The sequence below is a fragment of the Opisthocomus hoazin genome, chromosome Z, assembly GCF_030867145.1.
Source record: "Opisthocomus hoazin isolate bOpiHoa1 chromosome Z, bOpiHoa1.hap1, whole genome shotgun sequence".
Lineage (NCBI taxonomy): Eukaryota > Metazoa > Chordata > Aves > Opisthocomiformes > Opisthocomidae > Opisthocomus > Opisthocomus hoazin.
In genome coordinates, this window is record NC_134454.1 from 77,627,984 (window position 1) to 77,646,316 (window position 18,333).

Below are 18,333 nucleotides of genomic sequence, written 5' to 3' on the forward strand. Positions count from 1 at the left end.
TATATTTCCAAGTTACTGACAAAAATAAATTTCTACACCTCTAGAAATTGGGGAGGGAGTGTAGTACAGACTATTTCTCCTGCACAAATGACAGGATTGTCAGGAGACTTGTAACTGCAGAACATTCTTCACTGTTGAATGTAAGGGAGAGATTTTACACAGGCAAAACTTCCTTTTGCTCTGAACTTAACCGGCTGTTAGAAAATCATTGTGTATCTTTTGAACTGAATGTACTTAATTGGGCAGATAATGAGAATAGAGTGTTGTAGCCATTCTGAAATCTGTTTTAGTACACAATCATAATCTAAAGCAGAAATTTTCAAAGCTAATTCTGGGAGACAGCCATTACCCAAAAACTTTAATGAAGTCGGATGTTCCTTTTAATTCACACAAATGCTAATCTAAATCATTCGAGTGGCAAAGTCTGACAAAATTAGTGTGTTGTATTTCTGTGTAAGTCACAACATGGTGTTAGTAGTTGCTGTCTTCCTCAGTAAGCAAAATCCTTTACTGAATAACTTCAGAGATCAAATTGTAGCTGATGTAAACTTGCATAGCTCCGAGTACTATAAATGTACTATACAGCTGGAAGTGCAGGGAGGACAGACAGAATAGCTAATGAGCTTAACTACTCTGGGGTTACGCTGCTTTCCTCCCTGCTCCTTTTGCTGCAGAACTGATGGTATTCTGCAGGTGTTAACAGAGAGAGGTCCAGTAACACAGGGTCACTGGTGTTTCTCCTGCCCCATGACCTAGACTAGCTCTGAAAAGGGTTAGCTATTCCAAGGGTTTTAAAGTGCTAGCAATGGGAGTGTTCATCACTTCATGTTGAGCACCTGGTTTACACCAGTTGAATTAGCTGCTCAGGCTCCCTTGCATCCCAGGAAGACTTCTTCCAGTAGATTGTATGTAACATCTCCATTCACACCCAAGCAGTCGTCCAGCCTTAGTACCTCAAACCAGAGAAGTGTGTTGAAATTTCAGAAGGTCCTCAGTGGAGGGACAGCTGTTGAAGGCATGGCTGTGCCTGTGGGGCTGGCATCACAGAAAAAATGGGTCTCTGTAGCTTCAAGCACCCTTAATACACAACAGTGCTTCCATGTAAATTCAAGCCAGATAGATTAATTACTTTCAGTAATCTGTAATTTAGGAGAGACATGCTCGTAGCCTGTGGTGGTTGCACTAAGGCTGAATGAAAAATCCATTTCATAAAGTCAACAAGGGTTTGTGAGCTGCATGGATTATCACAGCGGGTTTGTGGCACTGTGAGCAGCCAGCGCTGAGCCAGTCCGATGTGTTTTTGATGACAGGTTTTTAGTCTGTTTTTTATAACCCTGGTGGAAAAGGTATTGGCTAAACAACGTTTGTGATTCAGTGAAGAAATCAAATTCTAGCATATTACTTTCATATTTTGTCTTCACCGTGTAGTCTTTTTTTCACTGCTGTTTCCCCAAGGTGACATTTACTGTTCTAAAAACCTGGAAGGAGCTCCGTAATAGCAGAACTTCACTAAAATGAAGAGCTTGTTCCTTAGGAAAAGCTTTGTTATTTATTGTTTCTAATGATGCATCTTTATTATAAACAGATGCCTTTTGATACTTACTCTATTTCTTTTGCAGTGCACAGTTACTTGTGGTGGTGGAATAAGGACTCGCAATGTCACTTGTGCAAAAAATAACAATGAGCCATGTGATACTTCCAAGAGACCAAACTCTAAGGCCCTGTGTGGTCTCCAGCAATGTCCTTCTGCTGGAAGATTTCTGATACCCCCACTGGCACCCAGAAGAGGAAGGATCATAATCAGAAAAACAAGTACTAATCGCAAACAGAGTCCTTCTCGCAGAATACCCATACCAAGCCCAAGGTCCCATACGACAACAAAAATACCCAAGTCTGAAAGTGTAACTCCCTGTTTGCCTACATCCTATGGTCTGGGTAATGTCTCAGAAAAAGAAGGAACAACCAACAAAACATTACAAAATAATTTTGTTGGACCAACTGATGTTTACAGTTATCCGGTTGTTTCTACTGAAAACAGTTCACACCAAAATACTACTTCATGGCCTTTTCGTAATAGCGTAAGTACTGAAATTATAAGGCATGCTGAAAATATTTCTAAAAGGGAGCCAGTTTCTACTATAGAGAGTGACGTTCAAGAAAGTGAGGTCAGCCCTATCTCCTCTTTTACCAGTAGTCCAGAAATAACTTCCAGCTATGATTACTTAACTGAAGAATCTGATGATATTGATGGGTCAGTTGGAGGCAGTGAGAAACCGATTGATCTGCTTTACAGCACAGAACTTAATCCTGAAATCAGAACCAGGAGCACAACCCTAGATACTGGCTCTCCTATCTTTCAAAAAAGAAGCATGACTTCTCAGCCCACCCCTGCATCTCATCACCAAGAACCTTCTACACTCCTCCCTGTTAACAGAGCAGCGCAAGGACTGGCATTTCCAACAACAGCAAACTACATCAGTCTGCAAGTTGGTGTGCCTGTTGTAGAAGTAACTACCCAAGAAGCATCTGTTACAGTAATGCCCACAGTGTTTACTCATGTACCGAAAGACGAGAGCGACAACAAAACAGAAATGAAGCTGCTTAACACCATAACCTCCAGCACACAGTCGTCAACTCTTGAGCATGTTATTGGGAACCAAAGTGCAGCATCTGAGGAGGTTTTGATGAATGTCACACCAAACAGCCACCTAGTAACATTGAACAGTTTGCCTGGTGATGCCTATTGGATAGTAGGCAACTGGAGTGAGGTACGTTAGTCCTAAGCAGTGGAGAGTGTGAAAAGCTGTCTGAACCACTGCTAAGGAGATAAAGCTTCTTAGTTTGTCGCAATTGTATGAAATGAGTATCACACATTCAGATTAAATACTTACCACACACAAAAAATGGTAACTTGGGATACCTAATGTTAGATGGCTTAAATAGAACATGTCTGTATTTACGGATTCTGCAAAACTATGCATAACTCTTCCAGGGACACAACATTCAGGTTTGACTATAACCAGAAATAGTTCAAGAATTTTGTTTTAGGGCAAAAAAATTGAGGTGTCAGATGAATCCTGGAGACACCAAATTAATATGCTTGCATTTCCAAATAAGTACAGAACACAAATTAGCTGTAGATGTGCTGTCAAGTTCTAACCTTCACTTGCTTGTCGTTTCTCTCTAAATTGTGTGTTTTCTAATTTTGTATGTGACCAGAGTCATGTAGATAAGCTAGCTTTATTACTGTATAAAGCACATTAATAACATGGATACATAAACATATTTTTAGTTGGCTATTATTGTAACAGGTTTTTGTGTTGCATTTCTATCTCATCTCACCATCAGCGTTTGCATCCACCATTAAGCAAATACCTCCAAACTCAGAGCAGCATTCTACCTAGTAAAACCAGTTTGAATCTACAAAGCAAAGATAAGAAGATTAGTCCAAAATTAAACTGGTATATCCAGGGTTTGTAATTTGTCCAGCACATGTCCATCGGGAGACATTGTAACATGGAGTTCTGCACCTTTTTTTTGAAGTTAGGTGATTGTATATTGGAACTAGGTTGTAGCAGTAGTAAAGTAAAAGCATTTTGTCTGGCTGGCATAGAAGTTAGAATTGTCAGGCCAGTGGTTGTGGCTGTACAGTATCTTTGGATACAGCAGCTGATAATTACAGTGGTATGCTGTTTCTTGTTTGAATGTAGAAATGAAGTTACTTTATCTGTGTTAATGGCTGTGACAAAATGAACTTTCTAATTTCTAATGGTAATGAAATTCAATCAAAACAGTTGTCAGCATCCTGCAGTGCTCACTTTTGAAAGCGCTGTCTTTCTGTTTGAGTAAATGAAACAAGTACAGGGAGTTCAAAAACTGTTTTGACATGTAAGCTATCTGGAAAATAGTTGGTCTGAAAGGTGATGACTTGTCCCAGTTTCCCCTGATCCCTGGTCATTACTGAATGGTTAGAATACTTGGGTAACTTCTTCTGTGCAGGAGCAATGTAGGTTGTGAAGTTTTCTATGGCCTCAGAGAAGTGTTTACTATTTTTTATATATTGCTATTGACTTTCCTTTACCAAAACCCAGCACCAGGATTTTTGACAGCTAGGTTTCTGTGCTGTTACATTGCTGTGTCCTGAGATAGTAATTTCTGTGGGGTCAGGGCTGGTGAGGGGCCAACCACCTAATTCTGGCAACTATAATAAAAGAATATAGAATAAACTGCTATTTAATATCCTTCCCACTGTAAAATTCTATTTTTATGTAGACAGAATTCTTTTTATGCTAATGGATTTTATATTCTTCAAATCACGACACCTAAAGTGATAGACTTTGGTATCTGAAGGAGTTACCTCATTTTTCTGATGGCCTTTTTTAACCAAGCTAATCAGTACAGCCAAGATTCCAGATGTGGAAACTCCCTTGCACTGATCTGCCACTGTGTCTCAGTCCTCACTGTTTCTCGGTACCTGTTTGCTCTTGGGTCCGCCTGGAATGATGCAAATTCATGGAAATGCAGAAATGCAGGGCTAAAAAGGACAGCAGGAGATGACTTAGTGTATCCCATGGCACTGTGAGCGCAGTTAGACTGCTGAGACTCTGGTGGTGCCCTCGGTCTGGATGCTGCCGGTGGGTAAGACCTCTGCTGTGTCACCACTACATCAGCAGTTGTTCAGGACGTGCACTCCTGATGGCAGTCTGAAGTTTCATCTTGTGCCTTCTCATGGCCAGCAAAGAATGTCTTTAGCTTCCTGTGTTCAAGTGAGACACGTGGAGCATTTCCTTCTGCACGTGCCCAGGGATCTGCTTAGATGCATTTAGATCTGCTTGGGTGAAAGAGCCTGCAAGAGAAACTCCAGGCAAAGGTGGTGCTCCCAAGCCCAGCACATCCCAAACAGAAGTCTGTAATATGGAGGTGCTAAAGTCTGTCCTAGTCATTCATTACCCGCATTAGAAATATTTTCCTTATACATAACCAACATTTTCTGTACTGAAGATTCTATTTTTTATATGCAGACCATGGAAGATAATTTTCTATTAAGAATTACTGCTATTAAAATAACTGGGTTTGGATCTGTTTTCTAAACAAAGCAATCTGGTTATTTTCATATTTTCCATGTGTTTTCTAAATATCTGGTGACTTCGTTGTTCTATTGACTAGCTCAGTTTCATCATATATTTCTTTATCAGTGATATTCATTATGGCCCCAGCTGACACCTGGCGAATAAAATGGAATAATTACTATATGTGACCTTCTGTGTGAATGCTGGGATGAGATTTGTCTTGTTTTGTAACCATCCCACTTTGATTTATTTAATTTGTGGTCTATTGTAAACCCTGGATCCCTTAATGCAGTATTTCCAGATCAGCAGTTGTGTGCAGTTTTCTTTGGGGTGTGTATATAGGTGAGCTCATGTGTGTGTATATATATGTATATATATATATCTGTATAAAAAGCTCTCCATAAGTGTAGGATTTGCCTATGTTTTTGAATTGCAAGTTACTGTTTTCTTACAGTTTTCAACTTTGTGAGATGTTTTTCAATTCAGATTGCGTCCTCCAACATTCCTGCCAACTCTCCCATCTTGGCATCATCTGCAGATAAGTGCATGCTGTCTTTCATCATTCAGTTAGTTAATGAAAATACTGAAGAGAGCTTGGTCCCAGACAGAGCCTTGCAGGACCGTATTTGAAATGCCTTTTCATTTTGAGATTGCATCACTGAGGACCACTTTATTGGTTTTTCAGTTAGCTGTGCACCAATCTTGTAATTATTTCACCTAGACCATATTTCCATCATTTGCTAAAAGAATGCTCTGTGAGATCATGTCAAAATGCATCACATCAGCTGGCTCTCTATTTTCATTAAGCCAGGTACCCCTGTTAGGGAAGGATCATAGAACCATAGCATAGTTTGGGTTGGAAGGGACCTTTAAAGGTCATCTAGGTCCAACCCCACTGCAATGAGCAGGGACATCTTCAACTCAGTCAAGTTGCTCAGAGACCTGATGTTAGACTGACTTGAATAATTTGTTCTAGATAGGTCCATGTGGGCTGTTTTATTGCATTATCATCTTTGTTAGTATTTACCATTTTAATCTTGATTGGTTAATAATTTGCTTTTGTATCTTCTTGTGAAGTAAAGTTAGGTGGAGTGTTCCATTAGTCCACAGATCTGCCTTTTTCTTTTCCTAAAGATAACTTGAAAGGTGTTATTCTCTAATCCTCTGGAACTTTCCCAAACTATTTTAAAAAATAATTTTCAACAGTTCAAAGTTTATTCAAGAATACTTGAATAAATACTCAAGTAAGGTCAGTTAATTTGGTTTCATGTAACTGATGAAATCAATTCAAGGATACTTAATGCATCTAACTTACTTTACTGTTCATTAGTGTTCTAGTAATCTTTTGCTATTCTCATTCAAGCTATTGTTTCTTGTTAAAATTAACTTTATGTGAAGCCTGGCACATTTAACTTATTTTTTTTCCAAGTTTGAAGAAGAAGAGGTGGTGAAAAAGAGAATTTGTGGAATCTCTGTCCTTAGAGGTATTCTGAAGCCATCTAGACATGGTTCTGGGCAACTGGCTCTATGTGGCCACCCTGCTTGAGCAGGGGGGTTGAACAAGATGACATGCAGAGGTCCTTTCCAACCTCAACCTTTCTGTGATTCTGTAAATAAGTCAGCTGTTATCTTTCTCATAAAATAAAAGTTTTGTATTTCTTTCCCACATATTAATTCTAACATTCACAGAACCTTTTCTTATTGCACATTACTTTTAATTCATTTTTAGTCTACAATGTTTTGACTTCGTATTTGCTCTCTCTATTTACCTGTCTTTAGTAAAACTTTGTGCCTGTTTTTAGATGATGTCTCTCCAAGGCGTTGATACTTCAAGACCATTGCATCTGCCTAGTTGAATGTCCTAGTATGATCTCTTATCTTTCTCTTTTAGTGACTGCCAATATTCTTTGTTCTTTACGGTACATCTATACTAGTAAATAAATAGTGCCTATGAGTAGTGATAGTCACTGAGATGAATTGGTGTGACATGTCCCATAATGCTGTTGACATCTACCTCCCAAGGGGCAGCACTAATTAGAGCAAGGTAAAACAGTGCCGAATGACAGCGGCACCTGTGTCTTTAACTTTTGACTTCTTTCCTACTGCTTTCCTGGGTTGTTCTGTGCTGTCACTTTTCCCTTTTTTAAGATTTTTGGGTACCAAATACACCCCATTACCACCAGATCTGCTTATTCTACACCTCTGTTGTTGGTCATGAAAAGTCACCTGCACTTCCTCCATCAGTAACAGACATCTATACTGTGACAAGAGGAAGTCTTGGTTCCTAAATAACAAAAAGGAGAAGCAATAAGTCTTCGTGAACTTCAGAGCAGTCAGCCTCCTTTATGTAACATGAAACAATGGTAAAGAAAGCTAAAGCTTTCTCCCAGTACTATATGCAGTATCATGCCTTTCTCTCTTGGCTCTGTACCTGCACACAATTTTTGAAAGAATCCTGCTGTGTTTCACCTCCCTTAGACAAGAACATAAAGCTTTTAAGTATGATCTGCCTGGCATCATCTCTGGAGCTATCTTTGGTCTTCTCATGAATGCTGTGAATGGGGCTTTGGTCAAAGACTAAGCAGGCCCTTCAATAAAGTCCTGGTGTTGTCAGACTGGTACAGCAAGGCTGGTGGGAGCCACCAAACGGTCACCAACAAAGACAAGGACAGTCTGTCCTTTTGAACAGACAAGTTGTCTTTGATAGTTACAGGAGTATGCAAAACTGAACAGTGGTATGCTGTCACCTTTGACAGGATCTTTGTGGTCTCTTGGACAAATATCCTAGAAATCTTGGAAGCTAGAGATGGCATGCTTCAGAGGCCTTGAAGATTCACTTTTCATAGTGTGCACTTTTTCAAAAATAGTTTGTTGTGACCATTAACCATTCTTCCATTTTTCTGATTCAATCTGGTAACAGCTCCATGTCTTCAGTGGTTTTTTTTTTCCCTGCCTTAGCTTCAGCTTAGCTTTCCTTGTCGTTCCAAGGACGCTTACTCAGCTTTTCCTGTTTAACTCTCCCAGTTCTGTGTTGGGAGTTCAAACCACACAATAGCAGTTGCTCCCTTCAGCATTTTGCTGACTTAATCCAAGATTCCTTATGCTGTTTCTCATGCTGGCTACAGGCTACTTGGTATGTGTTGGATTTGACTCTATGCATACAGTTCAATGTCCCTCCCTTTTTAAGGGATAAAACAGTAAATGGGTGTCTCCAGCCACTTTTCACCTCTTCCTGCTTCAGAATACTAGGATAGTGACTTTTTTTGGTGAAGAGCTTTTGCACTCTTGAGATCTGGACTGGCATGATCAATATTCTCTTGCCTCAGATACTGAAACCCTCACAAATGTTGGAAACACTTAGGCACTCTCTGAATTAATAATTTCAGAAATCATTTTCCTGCAGTTTTCCCAAGAGTGTCATACAATTTATTTCAGACTTTCAGCATCATGCACTCAATTTGCTGAATATCTCAGCAGCAGCATTGGGAATAGAGAGGGAACAGTGCTGAAGATTGGATGCAATGACATTTTGCATTGGATCCCCAAAGATCACATAAGGAAACAGTGGAACAGCTGGTACAGATTTAGAATGTCTCAGTAAGCAGAAATTTGCCAAAGAACAGCAGTGCATGGTACAAATCAGAATTGTTTTTTTCTTAACAAAGCAACAAAAAGACCTTGTTCAGAACGTGAAGTAAGATTTAGGTGAATTTGAACTCCTCTTTTGAGTGTCTCAGATAAACTAGGTCATCTAAAATGGGTCTAGATATTTATATTTAGGTTCTTAGATTGTTTCCAGAATGATTTACTAACGTTGAGTTTGTCCCTGGGCTTTCCTCTCACCCTTGTGCAGTGCTCTACCACCTGTGGAATGGGGGCTTTCTGGAGACACGTGGAGTGCAGCAGCAGGAACACATCTCACTGCCAGCACCTGAAAAAGCCTGATCCTGCGAGAAAATGTTATCTCCGCCCATGCGCTAGCTGGAAAACAGGAAATTGGAGCAAGGTAACTTCATTCAGAGCTGTGTGTGAACAGTAAGCTTGCTCACTTCAAAGAGGAGGGAGTTGTAAATACTTAATTTTTAAAATAATTATTTACTCAGTAAATGTATACATGATTCCTAGTTGACCATTCAGCACTAATTTCCTAATTTGCTAAGTTATTTATGGAAACACATTTGCTGTGAATTCTGTTCTTCCTGCTTGGAGGTCATGCTCATTAGCTCTTGCATCTAGAGCTAAAGCAGGACTCACTGTCTATATTCTGTGGAGATCCTAGGGCAAAGCTGTACATACTGGCATGTGGCTCCTTTTTGATCTGTGCCTCCAGAGGCATATTCTAATTTTAAAAAGCAGGTGAGAGTTGGGAGAGGGAGTTGGCATGTTCTATTCACCTTTTCCAGTGTGTATTCATCTCTTTCGTGACATGGTCTGTTGCCCATTCATGTAACCTCTGAAGTTTTACATTACAAAAACTAAAGAAATATGTATTGGGGAGAATGTCTGTTATGTCTAGGCTCTTATTTGGTCCTAGCTGCGTATACAGGCCTGGTCAAGAGACAGAAGAGTGTCCAAGGTGGTAAATGGAGCCTAAGGAATTGTGTTTGAGTTCTTTTTTGATATTGTAAGATGTGTGATGAGCACCTGGAAGGAGTTCGGTGACTTCTTGAAGCTTGTTACATTTCGTCTTCATGGTGTCTAAAATTGGTTCTTCAAACATTGGGTTATTTTTCAAGACTCAGAAGAGAAAAACTACAAAATTCTATCTGAAATAATGTGGATTTAATAAAGAAGAAGATAGATCTCTCAAACTTTCTCAGTTGTTTTTGCAGACGATATTGTTGCCATTGGACTAGAGGGCAGATTCATACAAAGAAGAGGCTGCAGAAAAGGTTATAGTTACAAAACCTGCATTATATTGCTGAGCTCTTTGACATAGAACTGATTTGTACGTGAAATAAATGCCTGTTTAGAAAGTCCAGGCAAGGCCAAGGCATTACATAACCACATTTAAGCCTTCAAAATTAATTTTAAATGATACATAGATATTCTGCAGTCCCAGCTGCAGTAGGGCATATTTCACCTTCACTTTTTCTTCATAAATGTTACTGCTCTTGGAACAAGTGGATGATACTTATGTCACAGAAAGTAGCTAGAAATCAGGTTTAATGATAAAACATCATAGGAAACAAATGCTTTAAAGTGTCGGTCCATTTGTGAGGCCAGTTTGAGACAAAATATAGAAAAATGACTGGGGTTTATTTGCTCTTGCAAGTGGCAATTGTTTATCTCACTACTCATTTCAAACATTTTTAGGGCACCTTGTCACAGCAAGATGGCTATATTCCCCTGCTAGTGTAGTAGACTTTTCTCTGTTCCTTTACTCTTGTCTAATTCTTCCCATCCCCTAAAAGAAAGGTGATTCAGACTAGAACTTACAGTCTGACTTTAATACCAAATATAATTTGCACGTATATTGGGGCTACGTGTGCTCAGTTTCTTACATAGTCACTTCTGTCCGTTGTTTCTATCCAGAGGGACAGAAGCTTCTGTGAACATGAGTATGGACTCCCCTTCCATCCATCTTTCAGCTCCCAGGGGAAGTATTACATTCAGGTTCCTTGTTCAACTGAAGAATGCGTATTTATGCAAAGGAGAACAGCATCAGTTGTTATATTGCATCATGGTGGTAAAGATGAAAGCTGATCTGAGGTTATTCAGCGGTGTAGGCAGAATTGGCTTTAATTCTGTATGAAGACAAAATAAGTAAATGTTTATTTGTCCTTATCCTTGGGGTAGCAAATTCAGTTCTTCCTCAGTAGCAGGAGACGTCCTGGGCTTTGATATGTGGGGATAGAACCCGGTGCTGCTGCATGAGGCCTTGGAGCAGGCTCTGGGGAGAGACAGGAGACTGGAAGGTCTTGCTTGGCTCACCAGTAGTGCTCCATGCTGAGAAGTGATTTCACAGGCTGTGAGTGAGGCTCAGGGTGTCTCGCTGTTCTCTCCCATTCTCTCACGCCCCCACTGCTCTTGGGGTATGAATCCTCCTGGTACCATGGGGGACCAGTGAAGGTGGGGGTGGGAACTGCTGCTCTCCCAGTAGTATCAGCAGCAACTCTAATCTGTAGGCCTTATAAGACGAGGAGCAGTTTTGCCAGCTTGAGCAATCTGCTGCCGTGGACACCTACCTCTTCCATGGCTGAACGAGAAACAGCTCATACAGCTGTGCCTCTTTCCTCCCTCCCTCCAAAACAACTAAAGAACCGACAGTTTCCCTGCATACAGGATTTGCTTTTTGTATTTATTGCATTATGACTCTTTCACTATGACATTTTTGGAAATAGCTGGCAACATTTCCTAATTAAATATGCATCCGTGTTATTAATGGATATTCTAGTGAAGAAAGAGAAATATTTATGTGGTGTGTTCTGATCTGCTGTGATGCAACCCACAGTTTTTAAACCTAACAACAGATTGTTGTTATGGTAAACTGGAAATTTCCTTGGTGAGTCAGGATGCTCAAAGCTGAGGCCCGTCCTTCTCCTCTGTGACTGGGGAAGGGACAGCTGCTCAGCAGAGCATCATTTGGAGATGTGCCGCTCTCTGTTTTCTTTACAGTGCTCTGCTAACTGCAATGGTGGTTTCAAGACCCGAGATGTTCACTGCATTGATGTTCGTGAAAAGCGACTTCTCAGGCCTTTTCATTGCCAATTACTTGGATATAAGCCACAACTCAACACTAGCTGTAATATGGAGCCTTGCTTGCAGTGGCATGTGGAGCCCTGGAATGAGGTATTGTTCTTTAGAGGAAGCTTTGGGAACGAGCAGTTAGGTGTCAATTACAGAATCCCAGAATCCCAGAATGGTAGGGGTTAGAAGGGACCTCTGGGGATCACCTAGTCCAACCCTCCTGCCGAAGCAGGGTCACCCAGAGCAGGCTGCAGAGGACCTTGTCCAAGCGGGTCTTGAATATCTCCAGAGAAGGAGACTCCACAACCTCCCTGGGCAGCCTGTTCCAGTGCTCCATCACCCTCAGAGGGAAGAAGTTCTTCCTCATGTTCAGACAGAACTACCTAGGCTTCAGTTTGTGCCCATTGCCCCTTGTCCTTTCGCTGGGCACCACTGAAAGGAGCCTGGCCCCATCCTCCTGACACCCACCCTTCAGATATTTATAAGCATTTATTAGGTCCCCTCTCAGCCTTCTCTTCTTCAGGCTGAACAAGCTCAGCTCCCTCAGCCTTTCCACGTAGGAGAAATGCTCCAGTCCCCTCATCATCCTCGTAGCCCTCCACTGGACTCTCTCCAGTAGCTCTTCATCTTTCTTGAACGGGGGAGCCCAGAACTGGACAGAGTACTCCAGATGGGGCCTCACTAGGGGAGACTAGAGGGGGAGGAGAACCTCCCTCTACCTGCTGGCCACACATTCTTCTTAATGCACCCCAGCATGCCATTGGCCTTCTTGGCAACCAGGACTAATTAGCAGTGACTATTAGATCCCATGCTGTTAGGTAAACTTTTGCTCAAAGGGAGACACACTGCTAGTACTACTCAGAGGCTCTGCAGTCTTTGTGTATGGTTACAGCAAAAACTATCACAGACGTTTTTAAGACTTCCCAGAATCATTCCTACGATTGCATGTGATACATGGGTAGAGCTGTCAATTCCCATACTGGGAAACAGAGAAGCAGATGGACTGGAAGATTTGTTTTAGTGAACCTACTGGATCAGTAAATGTGATTCACTCAGACTGATCCCTTTTGCTGCCATTTTAATGTTGCTTTCTCATTATAATTAATTTAGAATTTTCCTTTACACTTTCAGACTGGAATTTTATGGGACCAGAGACTGAGGTCAAACATAAAATAAATCTGACTTTTGGGTCCCTTTGTAATATAAATCTGTGCCAACAAACTTTCACGGGCAGCCAGGCACGTATTCATGTCAGCTAAAGCACATGACCTGATTACATTTTAGTGTTTGCTCCCACTAAAAGCAGCTTTGGAGAAAGCACCACAATGTTAGCAGCACTGTGGACCCGATGCTTTTGGATTTCAAGGGACGTGATCACATTGCTTTCTTATAGACTACTGTAAGGAAGCAATGCCACACCTGCAGTAAGGAGGAGACCTCATCCCATGTGCAGTGTGTGGGTTTCCTGTCAGAGCAGTCAGCAAAAATAAGAGTCGCCAAATTATTGCACTCATTTGCTGCTTAAAATATCTTAAAAAACCACATGTCCAAGCCTGGCAGTTGTCTTCATGCTGAACATACTGGATAGAATTGAAGAGGTTCATTTATCAGGTGTCAGCTCTGGTCCTCTGTCCATAGGGATGCAAATCCTTGTCAGAAAGGAACAATGCATTATTCAAAATGTATCTGGTGCTGTATTTCATGTCAGAGTACGAAATTATTGGTGTATTTCAAGGCTTTGCTGCAGACCTAGTGAATAACAGTAAAAAATGAGTTGCGAAGTAATAATAGACTAATAGAATGTGGACAAAAGAATGTTAAACAAATAACTTGGGTCACTGTCTTTGTATGAAGCTTTTATTGCCAAATAATTAATTTATTGTATGCATTGGGTGAATTTTAATGTCCCAGACCGCCTCATAAAAATGAGATGTTGCATCTCATGAACTTGTGGTGTCTTCAGTAACTATAGCAGATTAATCCTGCAGACATGTGACTTCCCATCTCATTCCAGTTGGTGAAGTTACTGTTGCTGGAGGTGCTGCATGAGCAGTTCTGTGTTGCCTGTTTATGTTGCCACTTCTGTGCTGTCCTGTATCCCTTGCATTAATACATGTCAGGGCAGCTTTATACCATGTATTTTGGACCAATAGTGGCTTCTTCCCTGTCTCTTCCCAAGCATACAATGAAATAAATGTCTCAGTGCAGAGCTTTTCTTCGTATCTGGACTGTAAGACTTGGTATGCAGGCTACCCTGTGCATCTTTCTAAATCACATGGGTCAGTGACATGCTTCTTGTTACCCCTGGATCCACATTTCTAAATGAAGAACATTTCCTACCGTCTTTATGGTCTGTTTCTGGGTTCTCATCCATTCCTACCTCTCTCCTCATGGGTTTGTGCATCTCTCTTGTTAGTGTTCAAGAACATGTGGTGGTGGCCAGCAAAAGCGACATATCTATTGCCCAGAAGAAGGCTACTGTGACTGGACAAAAAGACCTAATGCCATTGCATCATGTAACAGGCAACCTTGTACGCAGTGGATTAACCAGGCATGGGGCCCGGTAGGATTCAGTTCTTTTTTGTTTTATTTGTTGTCATGAGTTGGCCATGTCTGGTCGTATTATCCTCTTGGCTGTGATCCACAGCTGGAGCTACAAAGGTAGATCTTCTGAAAATATTACTAAACATTTCAGAGCCAGCCGATCTCAGTTCCTGCAGGTGATAGATGTTTGTTGCTGCATTAGATGTTGTTGGATGGTGGGCTGGTTTTTTTTCCCTTTTCTGGCAAAAAAGGGGTTACCATTACCATTCTTCCACTACTCATTAGAAATTTTCCACTGGAAGAGGCTATTGAGTAGCAAAGGCAACCATGTTCAGTTAGATATAGAAGAAGTTAACATTTCAAGAGGATGGCAGGACAGACCATCTTTAGAGAGGGAGGGAGAAGCTTGAATTGCTAATAGAAGTCCCTGATACATGCCTAGCTGAATCCTTCCAAGTACAACCAGGCTGTTTGATCTGTCCGTGCTTCTGGAGCCAGTCCAGTCATTGTAATATTTTTGCTGTTCGAGACTATTTTAGAGGGCGGGGAGGTGACCCTTAAAGCAACTTTGTGGAATATTGGACTTGCCCACGCAAATAGAAAATCTGAATTTTACCCAATAGCTCTCTACTTTCACTTCTGGAAATCTAATTGACAAATATGAGATGTATCTTTGGGGAACCTTCCAGTATGCAGTATGTCTTTAGTTATAAAGAAACTGGTAATGTCTAATAAATCTTTCCCTCCAGTTTCCATAATAAACCTAATCATACATGACAAATAGTCCTCACACCAGAAGAGAACATTGAAAGAACACCAAAAGCCAGGAGCCACAAGTAAGAAAATAATGGAAAGTCATTTAACATAGAAGACTTGGTGAGTTGGTTTTGACATAAAGCCATTAGATGGGATATGAGTATAATGTAATGTAGAGTCAGTGTAACTCTTAATACTTAAATACTGAAGAGAAAATGTTGGGACATGCATAAAATAAGTAACTGAATACCCAAATGAATACCAGCTATTTTACAGATTTATTAATCCCATTAGTTTTACTTTATAAAAAAAACATTTTAAACATTAAACTAAAGTTGCTGCAGGAGTACCTAAGATCTTTTAAAGTACTTCACACCAGTAATATTGTGTCTTATGCACAGAGATATACATTAGAGAGAGGATAATTTGCGGGAGAATTAAAGAGGTACCAGTCCTGTCTTCATCTCTTGCACTTCATTAGCTGGCATTCTGCGTCTGTTGAAGTATTTCTCTTGCTGGGCACTATTTATCTGAAGAGAAAAAGCATTTTAAATTAACTGGAATTCTCAGATGCTCTGGGATGTCAGAAGAATTAAGTACATTTACAGAATAATACAGGAACATGTTTTGAAAATGTGGGGGTTTTTATGGCCATCTGTGTGCAGCCGCAACAAACAGCTGGCAGTTGTTTCACAGTCATAAAGAAAGAGTAACCACAGTGTAGCTGTCACCACAGAAAAAACATCTCACTGAGCTTTGTTTAAATCTTCAGCTCCGTCATTTCTAGACCTAACATTGCAATTGATTATTCCTGTTTAATTTAGATGGTGAGAACACTGGGAACAAAAAATGTCGGTGTGCAGTACCAGTTTGGATTACTACTCTCTTACTTTGTAGGACTTATATTTCAGATCCTCCTCCTCCTCCTCTGTAGAAAACAGTCCTCCTACCCTGATTACACATTCCAAGATCCTGTATTTGTCCTATTTACCCCTCCACCATAACCTGCCAAATCTGGCCACGATGCACCATGGAGGTGTCTGGATGGAGAATGCAGTACACAAAGTACTTCAGTGTCATTGGTTCTGGATCATATGGCATTTTTACCTTTCCATCACATTACAGGTCAAATATTGGTGTTACATGATTTCCACGTAAAAGACTTTTGCATGTGTTAAAATTACTCTCTTTCAGTGCACTGTTTCTTGTGGAGGGGGCATTCAGCAAAGAGCTGTGAAGTGCATGAATATAGAAACTAATGAAACAGAAGATGACAGTCTGTGTGTGCATAAACCCAAGCCCACAGTGTATCAGAAATGCAATCTGCAGGAGTGCAGGAAAAGTACAGGTATGATAATATAACTGCATCAGACAATTTCCAAAAAGCTCTCCATTTGTTGAGATTCTGCAAAAACTGGGAGCTGACCCAGTCTGTCAGCCTGTTGTGACTACTACTCCTCAGTAATTCCAGGTCAGCCTAACCGGCTACTGCTCAGCTGCACTGTTGGCAGAATCACGTTGTTGGGTTCTCCAGCCATACTGGCCTTGTGTTGCCATGATGGGGAACACAGTTCTCTGAGCGTGCATCCCTGATTTATGATGCCACAAGTAAATGAATAGGTTTGCTGTTATTGACCTGCTTTAGGTAACTCACAGGCTGCTTTGAGGGCTGTGGAAGCACATGTGGGTCCAAACAGATGCCATTTCTTAAGGCAGATACCGCTATAGGAAGCACAAATTCTGGACTGGGAGTTACAAGCAAGCAAAGAGAGACAGACGCTGTAAGAAAAATCTGACTGGCAGTGAACCCAGATACAATGTTGGCACTATGAATTCAGTGCCCCACAATGTGAGACTGTCTCCAGAATGAAGAAGTGAAGTCCCCTTGTGTCGCAGGGTGTCCTGTACCTCTCTCCTTCAAGGGCCCAGGAGCCCAACTGTGTACGTGCCCAGAAAAGAAAGGGGCTGGAGAAGCTTAGAGAAGGGTATCTTTATCTGTATTTGTGACAAATACAAAGTGGAGGAAAACCTGAAGCTCTGTAGTCTGTACTGCAGTATCCAGGTCCCCTAAGATAAGAACAGCAACAGCTCAGAGTCCTGCTGGAAGAGCCTTCAAAGGCCTTTCGGAGGAGAATTCTTCCCTCTTAGCAAGTCAGCAGGAGTCCAATCTGGCAGTGAGACAAGAGGTTGACTCCTGAGGGCAACGCAGATCTGGCATACACTTGAGAGTGATGCATCACTCCTGCTGTTCAAAGATCTTTAAGCACATTTTGCCTTAGGGTTGAATTAATCTTCTTATCTCCTTCATGTTCAGAAGGACAGGCTTAGAAAAATACTGTCTACACAGGTTATTAATAGTTATTTCTGTGAATAAAAGCTCAAGGGGACAGTAAAACACATAAGAAATGCCCTACTGGGTAGACCACTGGTCCATGCAACCTGATCCTGTGTCTCCAGCAGTGGCATTAGAAGATGCTACTTAGGGAAAATACGGGACCTTAGTCCTTTCCTGTGATTCATTTCCAGCTATCCCTCCAGCATTCTCAACTGACATATTAGGACTACCAAAGACACCCCTTTTAGTGCCTTTAGTTTAAATTTATGGAACTTACTCCATTAATATGTTGCATCCCTTTTTGACCCTGAGGTGCTGTCTGCTTCCACCCTCTTCTGTGGCAGCAAGTTCCAGAGGTTCACAGCCTGTTGTGAAAAGAAGTGCTTTCATCTGTTTTAAATTACTTTATGCTAGTTTCATCAAGTTTCCCTGGTTCTAGTGTTGAAGGATGTGCTGAACAATAGCCTTGCATTTGGCTAATCTGCTGCCTTCCTGCATTTGCAAACCTCGACTCTCCCCCCAGCCATCTCTTCTCACAGCTGAGGGCCTCCATTTTTCAATATCTAAATAAATCTGACACATCTCAGTTTATTAAAGCTACCACAGACCTATTCGCAGCATAATGTAGACGGTACCGGTCCCTGGCTTATTCTGGTGCTGCAGAAATTGAAGCATAGTCAAGCCAAATGTGTAGTTGCACATGCCTTGTCTGTGCTCTCCTGCCTGCCCTGCATGGCTCTGCAGCACGCTGCCCACCCACTGCACTTGCCTTAAATGCACTGCTACAAGAATGTCAAAGTACCAGACTCACAAATCATTGTTGCTAGACGGTTCTCTCTGGCAGTTCTTAAAAGCAGAAACATTAAAGTGAAAAACATGTATCAGCTATGTCTGCTGCAAAAGTAAAGCCTCACTGAATAGTAATAAAGGGGTGCCGTA

At 41.2% G+C, this 18,333-nt stretch overlaps 1 protein-coding gene across 4 annotated transcripts in view; it reads left to right on the forward strand.

Annotated features, from left to right (window-relative positions):
• The window catches only part of ADAMTS12 (ADAM metallopeptidase with thrombospondin type 1 motif 12), a 170,386-nt gene that overhangs the window by 148,876 nt on the left and 3,177 nt on the right, over positions 1–18,333 (forward strand). For 2 of the 4 annotated variants that reach the window (XM_075410653.1, XM_075410655.1), the window contains 5 exons: positions 1,620–2,768; positions 8,923–9,075; positions 11,688–11,861; positions 14,176–14,322; positions 16,254–16,407. In XM_075410653.1, the coding sequence (XP_075266768.1) occupies positions 1,620–2,768; positions 8,923–9,075; positions 11,688–11,861; positions 14,176–14,322; positions 16,254–16,407 (1,777 nt within the window). Of the gene's footprint in view, positions 1–1,619; positions 2,769–8,922; positions 9,076–11,687; positions 11,862–14,175; positions 14,323–15,052; positions 15,180–16,253; positions 16,408–18,333 lie in introns of those variants that run through there. The other 2 variants (XR_012761860.1, XM_075410656.1) reach the window with 2 other exon arrangements.